At 44.2% G+C, this 12,123-nt stretch overlaps 1 protein-coding gene across 1 annotated transcript in view; it reads right to left on the bottom strand.

Annotated features, from left to right (window-relative positions):
• CACNB2 (calcium voltage-gated channel auxiliary subunit beta 2) overlaps positions 1-10,559 on the bottom strand; it is a 428,799-nt gene extending 418,240 nt beyond the window's left edge. Inside the window, exon 1 of the mRNA XM_055543950.1 lies at positions 10,274-10,559. Within this exon, the coding sequence (XP_055399925.1) occupies positions 10,274-10,393 (120 nt within the window). The 5' untranslated portion in view covers positions 10,394-10,559. The remainder of the gene's footprint in view (positions 1-10,273) is intronic.
• Positions 10,560-12,123: the final 1,564 nt, after the last annotated feature.

Here is a 12,123-nt window from a genome sequence, read left to right as displayed (position 1 = left end):
TTTAGGTATTAAATGAAGGAATATATTTATAACATTTACTGTAAGACCTAGCACATGATAAGGGCTCAAAATAATATTATATAGAAGCTGTCACATTAGGGTGACAAAGGTGGAGAAAAATTGGGCTAAAATGTACTATGTGTTTAGAAGGCCCACAGAGACTTCATTGGATGATCAGAATTAACAAAATTTGCTTTTTTGAAAATCCCCATGTTCGGGTTTTGAAAATGCTACTTTTGTTATATTTTACACATTCACATGGTTTTCATTAAAATGGAAATATAAACCATAATATACATAGCACTTAGGCAAGCTGAAATCTCTTACAAACATTTGTGTTATGAGTAATTTAGATGAATTTGCAATCAGTGAGAGGGGTGGTATAATTTTAAAGCAAAAATTTGCCTTAAATATGTTTGTTCTCTTCCAAGTACTGAAGGGATTTATATAATACAAATGTGTTTCCATGGCATTTAATTAACTCTCGACTTCATAAAAGGAAAGACAATCTAGGCTGGGCTTTCATAATACAAGGTTCTCTTCACGTAACAGCATATTCTTCTTACTTTTGTAAACATTATGCAGTAAACTGTTGAAAAATAACATTCTTTCAACAATGTTCTTCCTTTTCCAACTATTATGGAAAGGTTCGCACAGAAGTGTCTTCCAAGGCCTAGCAACGTTAAAGTTTGAAAGTCTCCTTAAAATTAAAAAATAAATTTTTTATATTATTCCATGTGGTAAAATACTTATTACCTTGAAAGCAGTTTTAAAGCCTAACATATTTCCTTGAGGGAAGGTGAGGGCAAGTCTATGTTAAATTTACTATGTACCTTCATTTGGAGTATAAATTATCTTTGAGAATAAAAACAAAATATTCTATCATCCCAAATGCTGTTTGTGTCCAAACAGCATTGTTTGGACATGGGTGGAAAAAGCTTCTTTGAAGTCATACCATTATCATTTATTTTGGATTTTTAATGATAAATATGTTTTTACTATTCAGCTGCTTTGGAGTATAAGCTTTTTCATGCTGCTGACACTGCCCAGCAGGCACTGTGAGAACCACACAGTATTTAAGACAGCCAGTCCCAGGGGAGGCTGCTGTTCTCCGCAAAAAAAAAAATGAAACACATTTAAAAAGTCATTTTAATTTTTCCTGGTCCCTGGGGACACTGTTCATAAACATTATTTCAGGTGTACTTAGCTACAAATGCCATGTGTCTAAGTTGGATTATTGCAGGTTTCAACTGTACTATGACACAGCTGATACACTTAAAAAAAGATGGCATACTGAATTGCACACAAACTGGTGATAATTTATTTTTATTTTTATTTTTTTGGCCACACGACATGTGAGACCTTAGTTCCCTGGCTAGGGATCGAACCCATGTCCTCTGCATTAGAAGTGTGGAGTCTTAACCACTGGACTACTAGGGAAGTCCCCTGGTGATAGTATTGAGAAAAAAATATCTTTTCCTTCAATCACTTAAATGTATGAGGGATGATTTATTCAAAGTGTTTCTGCTTAACAGTGTTAAAGCAAGTTCTTATTCATTATATATGTTTACTAAAAGTCAAAATAGATATGCTTAATTACACTTCTATTCTATTTACTAATTTCAGCAGTACTTTCTCTCTTATAACCTCCTTTTTTTTAAAAAAATGTAACTGTTGTGTGATGCTTCAATAACAAGTTATTTCCTATAACAATACCTAGGATCAAGAAGAAAATAATTAAAGCTACTTTTGCAAAGCTAATAGTCCATCTTTACATGCTTTTAAAAAGGTTAGTGAAAATTTATACTACCATTCCCAAATGAAGCTACATTAAGTTCCATGCATATTTAAAATTGAGTCTAACTTGATAAAATGACTTCTGTATAAGTTATTCAAAATTCTGGAAAATGAGGATCAGAGTATTTCAGATGAAGGAATTAAAAAAAAACAAAAGTCAAGGCCAACCCTCACCCAAATGGTAAAAGACAGGAAAGAATAAGTATTCAAATATGTAGCTGCCTAAACTTGGAAAAGAAGTATAGTTTTCTTAACTGGCTACTTCAAATGCAGCTACTTTTATGAGCAATGGGGTTTCTAAATTTTTTTTAGCAACACTAAGTATCTAAACATCTGCTATTAAATATATGAAATGATTAATAGAGTTTCATGATGTAAAGGAAGAGAACACGGCCGGGCTGTCAAGACTGCCAAGTGTAACCCATAATACTCTCTAGGATACACACAGACCCCTACGTCCCTACAGTCTAAAAGTCACTAATGTCCACTCATTGCCTCTTATTAATAGTTACATTCGCTTAATAAGGAGAAGGAAATGGCAACCCACTTCAGTACTCTTGCCTGGGAAATCCGATGGACAGAGCCTGGCGGGCTACAGTCCATGGGGTCACAAAGAGTCGGACACCACTGAGCACGCACATAGCTTAATAAAACCAGTGAAGTCAACCACAGTAAATAGGAAAAAAAGAAAACTGTGTACAACATCACTCATTATTACAGAAATGCAGATCAAAACTACAATCATGTATCACCTCACACTAGTCAGAATGGCCATCAGTGAAAAGTCCACAAACAATAAACGGAGAGGGTGTGGAGAAAAGGGGACCCTCCGACACTGTTGGTGGGAATGTATATTGATGCAGCCACTATGGAGAACAGTATGAAGATTCCTTCAAAAATTAAAAATAGAACTACCATATGACCCAGCAGTCCCATTACTAGAAACATACCCCGAAAAAGACCCATTATTTTAAAAAGACACATGCATCTCAACGTTCATTGCAGCACAATTTACAACTGCCAGAACATGGAAGCAACCGAAATGTCCATGGGCAGATCAATGGATAAAGAAGATGTGGCACATATATACAATGGACTACTATTCAGACATAAAAGGAATGAAATTGGGTCATTTGTAGGAATGTGGATGGATCAAGAGTCTGTCATACAGAGTGATATAAGTTAGAAAGAGAAAAACAAATATCATATTAAACATATATATAGAATCTAGAAAATGGTACACATGAATCTATTTGCAGGCAGGAACAGAAACATGGCAGTGGGGGACAAAGGAGGGATGAACTGGGAGATTGGGATTGATATATGTACACTGTTGTTTTAGTCGCTAAAATGTGTCTGACTCTTTTGCAACCCTCTGGACTGTAGCCTGCCAGGCTCGTCTGTCCATGGGATTTCCCAGGCAAGAACACTGGAGTGGGTTGCCATTTCCTTCTCCAAGGGATCTTCCCAACCCAGGGATGGAACCTGCATCTCCTGCTTGGCAGGTGATTCTTGACCACTGAGCCACCTGGGAAACCCCCATATATACTCTGTGTAAAATAGATAGCTAGTGGGGAGTTGCTGTGTAACACAGGAAGCTCAGCTCGGTGCTCTGTGACAACCTAGAGGGGGAATAGGGGGAGGTGGGAAGTGATCTGTGTATGTGTATAGCTGATGCACTTTGCTATTCAGTAGAAACTAACACAATATTGTAAAGCAACTATACCCCCAATACAAAAATAAAAAAATAAATTACCTCTCCTAAAACAGTAGACAAGTAACATTTCAGAAACCAGAAAAAAATTTAAGAAATTACCACAAATATATGAATGGCATTAAAAAGATATTCACCAAGATTATGTTAATATCATCTTCATCTGAAAGACTGCTTTCTTTGATACTAAATAACTTTGAAAGTTGGATTGCAATCTTAAACTCAGCAAATGGTCACATGTCCACAGGTCATTGAAACCTAATCTCTGTATGATTGGAAGCAGACAGTAGTTAATTACAGAAGACACCAGTTAACTAGAGACTTCAGCCCAGTTTTGCACACAAAGTTGGCTTGGTGGCCCCTGGGAATAGTTTTGAAGATGTCAGCTTCTCTGGTTGAAGAATAAGGTAACAGTTCTCCTCCCTATGAACTGCTCCCTGTGAGCATAATGCTGATACCTGAAATTAGTTTCCAGCCCTCTTGATCAGCGTTCACTGATATTTATCCCTTCGAAATGCAGACTTTCCTCATCTTAGGGTCTGAAGCAAAGGCAACTAAAACTCAACGGAGAGGACTCAGACAGTTAATATCCTTATTTACCATCAGTTTTGGGTGAACGAGGCTATCAGATCCTTCACTAGGAGAGAAGGCAGTGAGATATCTCCTCCCTAGAAAAGGGAACAGGGCAAGTTCTCCATATGCATTGGTTTACACAAAAGCAGAAAGGAATCAATAAACAGAATAAATAGAGCTCTTCAGGTAGAGATGGGAGAGGAGACAAGGCCAGGGCGGGAGATGGTCAAGGGCCAAGCTTGCCTTCTTCACGGTTTACCTCCAGCCATGTTTGGAAAGAACTCTTAAGCCAGTCCCAGTCACTTAAGTGGTGTCATAATTAATCTGAACTCCTTGTCATTGTCAAAGTCCATGTTGTGCCATAAACTCTTGGCAGGTCCGAGACAAGTCCCCACAGTCACAAAATCTAGGAGGGCAAATTCTCTACACACACAGGATTAACATATTTTGCTCAGCTTCTCTCTCTTTTTATTTGAGTATAATTGCTTTACAGTGTTGTGTTAGTTTCTACTGTACAGCAAAATAAATCAGCTACATGTATGTCCACTCATTTTTGGATTTCCTTCCCATTTAGGTCACCACAGAGCACTGAAGGTTCTCATTAATTATCTATTTTATGCATAGTGTCAATAGTGTGTAGATGTCAATTCCAATCTCGCAATTCATCCCACACTCAGCTTTTCTTAAAAGGACCAAGACAACAGACTATATAATTCAATGCAACCAAATAGAGCAACAGGTAAACTAATTCTTTACATAAAAGGAAAATAAAAAAGAATAGGAACATAAAACCACAAAACCAACTAAACCTCCAGTCACTCAGATAGCCAGATATTGTGTTTTGAGGTCTAAAACGCACTCAGAAATCCTGATGAGCAGGTTTGTAAATTTCACCAAGGTACTGCCAGAACAAAATCCCATCAGAGAGGCAAGTGATGGAGGCTGGGGGCAAAGGTTAGACAAGCAAGGTTAGAGGGGCAAGACATGGAAGCCCAGGACCCAAGTCCATTATGCGAAGAGGCTGCAAAGGCTGAACTGAACCTCAGACCCCAAAAAGTCTCTGGAAAATGGTACTGACCTGGGGGAAGAGCTGCTGCTCTTTTTAGATAAAGCACCTTGCTGCATGATTCAGGATGTTGCCCTGACCAGGCTTTATTAGACAACGTGCTTGAGAAGCATCTGGCAAACTCTGATGGGGTGGAGCCAGCTGGGTTTCGTTGCCAGGAGCAAAACAAACAGGCCCTCTGCTTACTGTGGGTTCATCTCCAGGTGCAATTGGAGGTGCTGGTTACCAGCTCTTTGAGGCCTAAGTGCTGAGATCCTGCTCTTGCTTCACCCGTTTCCTCCTCTGCTGCATCCTGGTCTCAGTTCCTTTCACCCTGAGTTTGCATCCACCCAGCCTCCATCCAGATCTGTTCAACTCCCTGGAGAATTCCCAGTGCTGTGCTTTTAAACTAATGCTGTCCAATAGAAATAAAAGTCACCTACGTAATAAGAATTTTCTAGTAGCTCTATTAAAATGGTAAAAGGCAACAGAGCAAGTAAATTGTAATAACGTATCTGGCTAAATGTATCAAAGGGCATCCGCGGTGGCCCCGATGGTAAAGAATTCACCTGCAATGTGGGATACCTGGGTTCAAAAGATCCCCTGGAAGAGGAATGCAACTCACTCCAGTATTCTTGCCTGGAGAATCCCCATGGACAGAGGAGCCTGGTGGGCTGCAGTCCATTGGGTCGCAAAGAGTCAGACACGACTGAGTGACTTTCACTTTCATGTCCCTGTGATCGTATTTTTGATACTTTGTGCTGTGCTGTGCTTAGTCTCTCAATTGTGTCCTACTCTTTGTGACCCCATGGACTGTTAGTCCATGGAATTCTCCAAGGTAGAATAACTGGAGTGGGTAGCTGTTCTCTTCTCCAGGGGATCTTCCCAACCCAGGTATCAAACCCGGGTCTCCCACATTGCAGGCGGATTCTTTACCAGCTGACGCACCAAGGAAGCCCAAGAACACTGGAATGGGTAGCCTATTCCTTCTTCAGATATTCCAGACGCAGGAATCCAACAGGGGTCTCCTGTAAATTACAGGTCTCCTCTGAACCTCTGAATGAAATTGACTTTCATTGAGATAATATCCTTGAGATTTCTTCATCTGTATATATATTTTTTTAATTCATTTTTAATTGGAGGATGGCTTCCCCAATGGCACAGAGGTAAAGAATCCACCTGCAGTGCAAAAGACATGGGTACCATCCCTGGGTCTGGAAGATCCCCTGGAGAAGGAAATGGCAACTTGCTCCGGTATTCCCACCTGGAAAATTCCATGGACAGAAGAGCTTGGCAGGCTACAGTCCATGGGGTCACAAAAGAGTGTGACATAACTAAGTGACCGAGTAGACGCACAATTGGAGGATAATTGCTTTACAACGTTGTGCTGGTTTCTGCCATACAATGTGAATCAGCCATAAGCAGGCTAAGTTGCTTCAGTTGTGTTTTATTCTTTGTGACACTATGCAATGTAGCAGGCCAGGCTCCTCTGTCCATGGGATTTCCCAGGCAAGAATACTGGAGTGAGTTGCCATGCCCTCCTCCTCTAAGTATACCTAAATATATATATACATATATATGTCATGTGTATTTTGTATTTTTAAGTTATCTGCATTTTTAGTTGATTTGTACCTGCCTACTTATTTGATCTATATTTTGATGTCTTTTAAAATGTGTATTTTACACGTACAGTACATTTCAGTTCAAACCAGTCACATTTCAAGTGCTCAGAAGTCACACGTGACCAGTGGATACTGTGGTGGACGACACAGATTTGGAGTTTTGGAGGCACAGCGTTCGGTCAGCAACTTGACTTTGGAGGCAGACTGTGTCCAAGTTTGCACTGAGATTGTTCAACAGGTTACCTTAAAAGGGATGTGATGTGCTTAAATCTGAACTCTCAAGAATTTGCAGTTAGATTGTCACTTGCTTCTCATGTAAGAAATAGATCTATTTTGTTTATGACCATATCCTAGGGTTAGAGAGTAGGAGGGTGCCCTCTCCCTCGGCAGGATTTCTGACCGGAAAAAAGATCAGTGGGCAGTCTGTAGAGTTCCATCTTTTGCTTTGTTCATATAGAATGTGCAGTATAACCCAGAGGTGAAAGAGAAAGGATTCTTCAGACCAATGACTGCTGAGAGAGATATTTCACAAACGAAAACTCCATTTCTCAGGGGATTTACGGTGACTCAGTGTCGCAAAACAGAGGGATGCTCCAGAGACCGTCTTTTTTTCCCCAGGTGGTTTATTGCTGGCCTAGCCCGCCCGGAGACATGGAAGAGATGCCTTGCCAAGTTTTCATAGCCCTGTGATGACATGATTTATCAGATATCAAATAAACAAGGCAATGTTTCCCTCAGATAATGGCTGTGATATGAACACAATTCAGGGGGAAATGCTTTCATTTTTGGAAAGTAGAGCAGGGAGAAGGATGCTGATGCAGCTGAATGTTTATGCCTCTTACCTGCCTCTGTTATCCATTCCTCCCTGCCTCTATCATTCAATCACTTGTAATTCCTATGGACTGGGTCTCTGGACTGTGTCCATCCATAGTCCTGTCCTATCTATTATCTTTTCTCTCTTTTCAGTTTAGACCTCATTACTTCTTGTCCAAACCGTTACATCAATCTCCCCTCCAGCAGCTCTACCTCTGGACTTCTGAGACTCCCAACTGCCTTACAGCATGCTCCTAGGTGAATCTTCTCCATGAGCTGTTACACTGCTCCTTCCCTCAACCCCTTCCAAGACTTTTTGTTGTTCATTACATTTCAGGTTCCAAAGCCTTCAAGATGTGGCCTCAATTGCCTTGTCAGACTTCTGCTTGACTAAGCTCCAATCTGTACCTGTCCACGCTTTTCAAACTAGGGATTACAAATGTATCAGACTTGTAACTGCTGTTACTTGGCAGTCAGAATAGCTCCCTGAAGAGCTCTGGAGCATCTCTCTGATAATCTGCTGAAATCTGACCCAGACTCTAAATCCCTTCTCAAATGCCACCTCTTCCATGAAGTCCTTACAGATTACTCCAAATAGAGTATCTGTGATCTTTTCCTTAGCAACCATCTAAGATTCGGTATTTCTCTAGAGCCCCATGCCATACAATAGTCATCCATTCATCACCCTTGCAGCTACTGGAATGTACATTCTATAAAGGTAGCAAGTGCATCTTCTCCTTTCTGAATCACTTCCATGTTTGCAGCAACATCACAAATACTTGTTGCCTTACGTTTAACTACATAAATCAGTAAGTAAATTAGTGTCTCTTATCTGAATGCAGTCATGCTTTCTATTTTGCCCTAACTTTGATCTCCAGGAATTCAGGAACTCTATTTTTATCATAAGAATAAAAACTGGGAAAAAAAAAAAAACAACAACCCTGAAGGAAGATCAAAGAGAAAAGAGGATCTAAAAGTCCTTTTCTCTATCAATATTTAAGACCTTCATCCAAAAAAAAAAAAAAAAAGGAAGTCCCTGAGTACATTTCTTGCTCTCATCTCACCTAGTGAGTATCTAGATAAAATCAGGAGCCTAGAACAAACGTGACAGGTGTTGGTAAGAATTCAGGCCCACTGGCAGAGGCCAGATGGAAATGTAGGTTGTTAGTTACATGTCCCCACTCGGTTCTGGCAGCCTAACAGCCCAAGGCTGACTAAAATCTAGCTGTCTTACCTCTATGGAAAAGAATGAATTCCTCCTCAAAAGACGTGGATTTCTGATTAAACAAATTATTGGTTTCTACATTTTCCCCCCTGCATTTCAAATCAAAATGAATGGTGTGTTTTAATCTGCACTTTTAATTCCCAGTGATAAAGTTCAACAAGCTCCATGACCATGCCACTGGAGCTACCATTATTAACAGAATTAAAATAGCTAAAGCAGTCAGTTTCTATCACCTATGAAAACAATTAAGCAGCCAAACATTTTACTACTGTGGCCCACTCCTGCCCTCCTTACTACAGTAAATAAGACTAAGGCATTCTCTCCAGCATATACAAATATAAAGTACACAAATTATGTACTTAGACATTTGACATACATATAAAACTATAGAATCTTTCCACAATTTACAATCTAGCAAGCGGAGGTTTGAAATCAACAAGCCAGCATCACTAAGCAGAGACATTCTCCAAAGTGATGCTTGAAATGAAACCCTAACCTCTTTGCCAAGCAGCCCACAGTTAGGAGTCTTAAAATATTTCCCTGCTAGGAGAAAAGTTGAGAGACTCCTTACCGCTGAGAACTGGAGGTGTCTGTAATCCAAACTGTACCTGCCAAAGCCTTACGTAAAAGCCACCTTATCACTGCCCAGTGCCTACAACTGACATCTCCTATTTCACAACGAGTAGCAACCCGGAATTTCCCCAGAAACCGCTAATACTCATCAGAAGGTGGCCTCGGAGCTCTCTGAGATGGCTAACATTTCAAGACCAAGGAAAAAATAAAAACTTTCGCGTCCCCAACTCGCTCTCTTCTGCAGCGAGCGAGAGGTCCAGGTAAACCTGGCCAGTGCCAGGAAAGGAGCCGAGCTGTCCCAGCGGTGTAACGCCCGGGTGCCCAGGGGGGTCGCAGCTGCTTGTGGGGAGGCAGGGGCAGAGCGCCCCCTCCCACGCCCCCCTGCCCGCTCCCACCCCATCACACGCCCCCTACTCCCACCCCGGCTCGGAGCTGGTCTAAAAGGGTCGGCGTCGGAGCAGAGTTGTAGAACCCCCCCGCACCCCCCACCCCGACTCACGATCTTGAGCAGGTCCAGTCCGCCCGCCTGATTCATGGCTGTCCATGCGCCTCTCCCGGGAAGGGACGAGGAGGGCTGGCCTCGGGGGGCAGCCTCTGAGGACCTGGAGGTCTCCCCCGCCCCCTTCCCACTGGCTTTGGGGAAGCAGAGGAAAATGGAAGCCGGAGAAGAGCCGGGGGGGGGGGGGGGCGGGGGATAGAGCAGGAAGGCGGAGAGGAGCTGGGGGCGCCGGCGCCCGGAGAGGGAGAAGTGGGTGGCAAAGCGCGAGGGAAGGAGGCGGCGGCGGCGGGGAAGACCCAGGCCGGAGCGGACGGCCGGGCGAGGGATCCTAACAGAGCAGGCGGCGGGCGGGATGGAGCCCCGGCGCCCGGGCGGCTCACAAAGGAAGGGGAGGGCGCGGCGCTCTCGCTACCTGTGCGGCCGCTCCGAGCGCCCCCGCGGGAGCCGCGTTCTCCAGCAGTTCCATCTGGATCTCCTGCGCCACCGCCGCCGCCGCTGTGGGAGGCGACTTGGACATGTCGCTCTGGACCATTGGCGAAAAGTCGGCCGGGAGCCAGCAGCCAGGCCCCCCCGCCCCACACCCCCCGGCGGTGGGTCCCCTCCTCCTTTCCCCGCCTGCCCGCTCCGGGGGCCGCCCGGGGGCTCGAGGCGCTCAGGGTGTGGGGCGCGGCCGGGCCAGGTTGAAACGCAAGGCGCGGGGAAGCCGGGCGGCGGGGGCGCTGGCAGGGCGAGCGCCGAGCGGGCACGGGAGCCGCCGGCGCCTGGGCAGGTCCTCGCCGAGAGGGAGGGCGCTCCGGCCGCGCGAGCCCAGGGGGAGGCGCGTCGGCCGACGAGAGTGACAGGCCACCGAAACACCCAAAAGTTCCCCGCGGGAGGCGCGGGCCGCCGGGGCCCCGGGCGCAGCCGCCGCGCTTCGCCGTGGCACGCGCGCTGGAAAGTTTTCAAAGCCGCGAAAGCGAGGCCTCGCGCCCGGGGGCTTCCTTCCCCCGGCTGCCCAGTTCTACTCCCTCAGCTCCCCGCGGGCGGGAACAGGTCGCTGCGGCGGGGAACCCGCGAGGCTCCGCGCCAACCCTGCGCTCCTGAAACCTCTCGAGGCCTCGAGCAGCCCCGCAGAGCAAGTGCCTCCCAAGGACCTCCCATCCCACCGGCCGTGGAAATCACTGGACGACGGCAGGAGTGAGGAGCCGGACCAGACGTGGGGCTGATGGGTGTGACCTGAGGATTGCGGTCCCCCACCCGAATCTGCAGCTGGCCTGGGCTGCCGGTTCCAGATAGACCATTTCCACGTCCGAAGGTTTTTTCTTTACGACTCCGGTTTGTCTTCACCTTTGCAAACCGCTTCTTGACTTTTCGGTCGAGTTGAGAAGTCTTCCTGTCACATTTTGGGGAAAACAAGCATTTCCTTAGGATTCTGAATCTTGATCAGAGAGTAGCAGCCATAGTAAGAATGTTTCCTTCACAACATAACTTTCAGTTCTTCCTAGTAAGAGTGTATATATATTTATATATACACACACACACACACATAGACACACACACACACACACACACACACAGAGACACAAATAGGGTAGCTCTTATTTCAACAACTTTTACTACGGTGGAACTCTATAGAACAAGTTTTTCCAGCATCAGTGTTGTTTTGTAACAATAGAAAGTATACATTGGATACTGAAATATACATATGGAAATTTACTACAATAGGCTTCATTCAGCTGCCTTTTTCTTTCTTTCTTTTTTTTTTTAACCGTGAGATAAAGGAATCCGCCTGCAATGCAAGAGGCACTAGTTCCCACCCTGAGTTGGGAAGGTCCCCTGGGGGAGGAAATGGCAACCCATTGCAGTATTCTTGCCTGGGAAATCCCATGGACAGAGGAGCCTGGCGGGCTACAGCCCACAGGGTCGCAAAGAGTCCCCACGACTGAGCCACTGAGCGCACACCAAATTATTCTGGGATACAGTCCTTGTTCTCAAAGATAAACGTATCCATCTCCATCATACATTGTTTGAATCACGCTTAAAGAACTAGTGTTGGTATGATTAAAGATTTGGGCATATCCAAAATGTTATTGCTGGTTTTTCTAATCTTTGGTGTTAATATTGTCATTGTAATTTAAATGTTACTTGGTGTTCAAAAACAAACTTGTAGAATAAGAGGTTAGATATGTGGTTCCCAGAGGTGGGAGGGGTATTAGCTGAAGGCAGTCAAAGGTGCAAACTCCCAGTTATAAGGTATGTAAGCACTAGGAATGTAATGTACAA

Source organism: Bubalus kerabau, chromosome 13 (assembly GCF_029407905.1).
Source record: "Bubalus kerabau isolate K-KA32 ecotype Philippines breed swamp buffalo chromosome 13, PCC_UOA_SB_1v2, whole genome shotgun sequence".
Taxonomy (NCBI): domain Eukaryota; kingdom Metazoa; phylum Chordata; class Mammalia; order Artiodactyla; family Bovidae; genus Bubalus; species Bubalus kerabau.
This window is presented reverse-complemented; position numbering and strand designations above follow the sequence as displayed.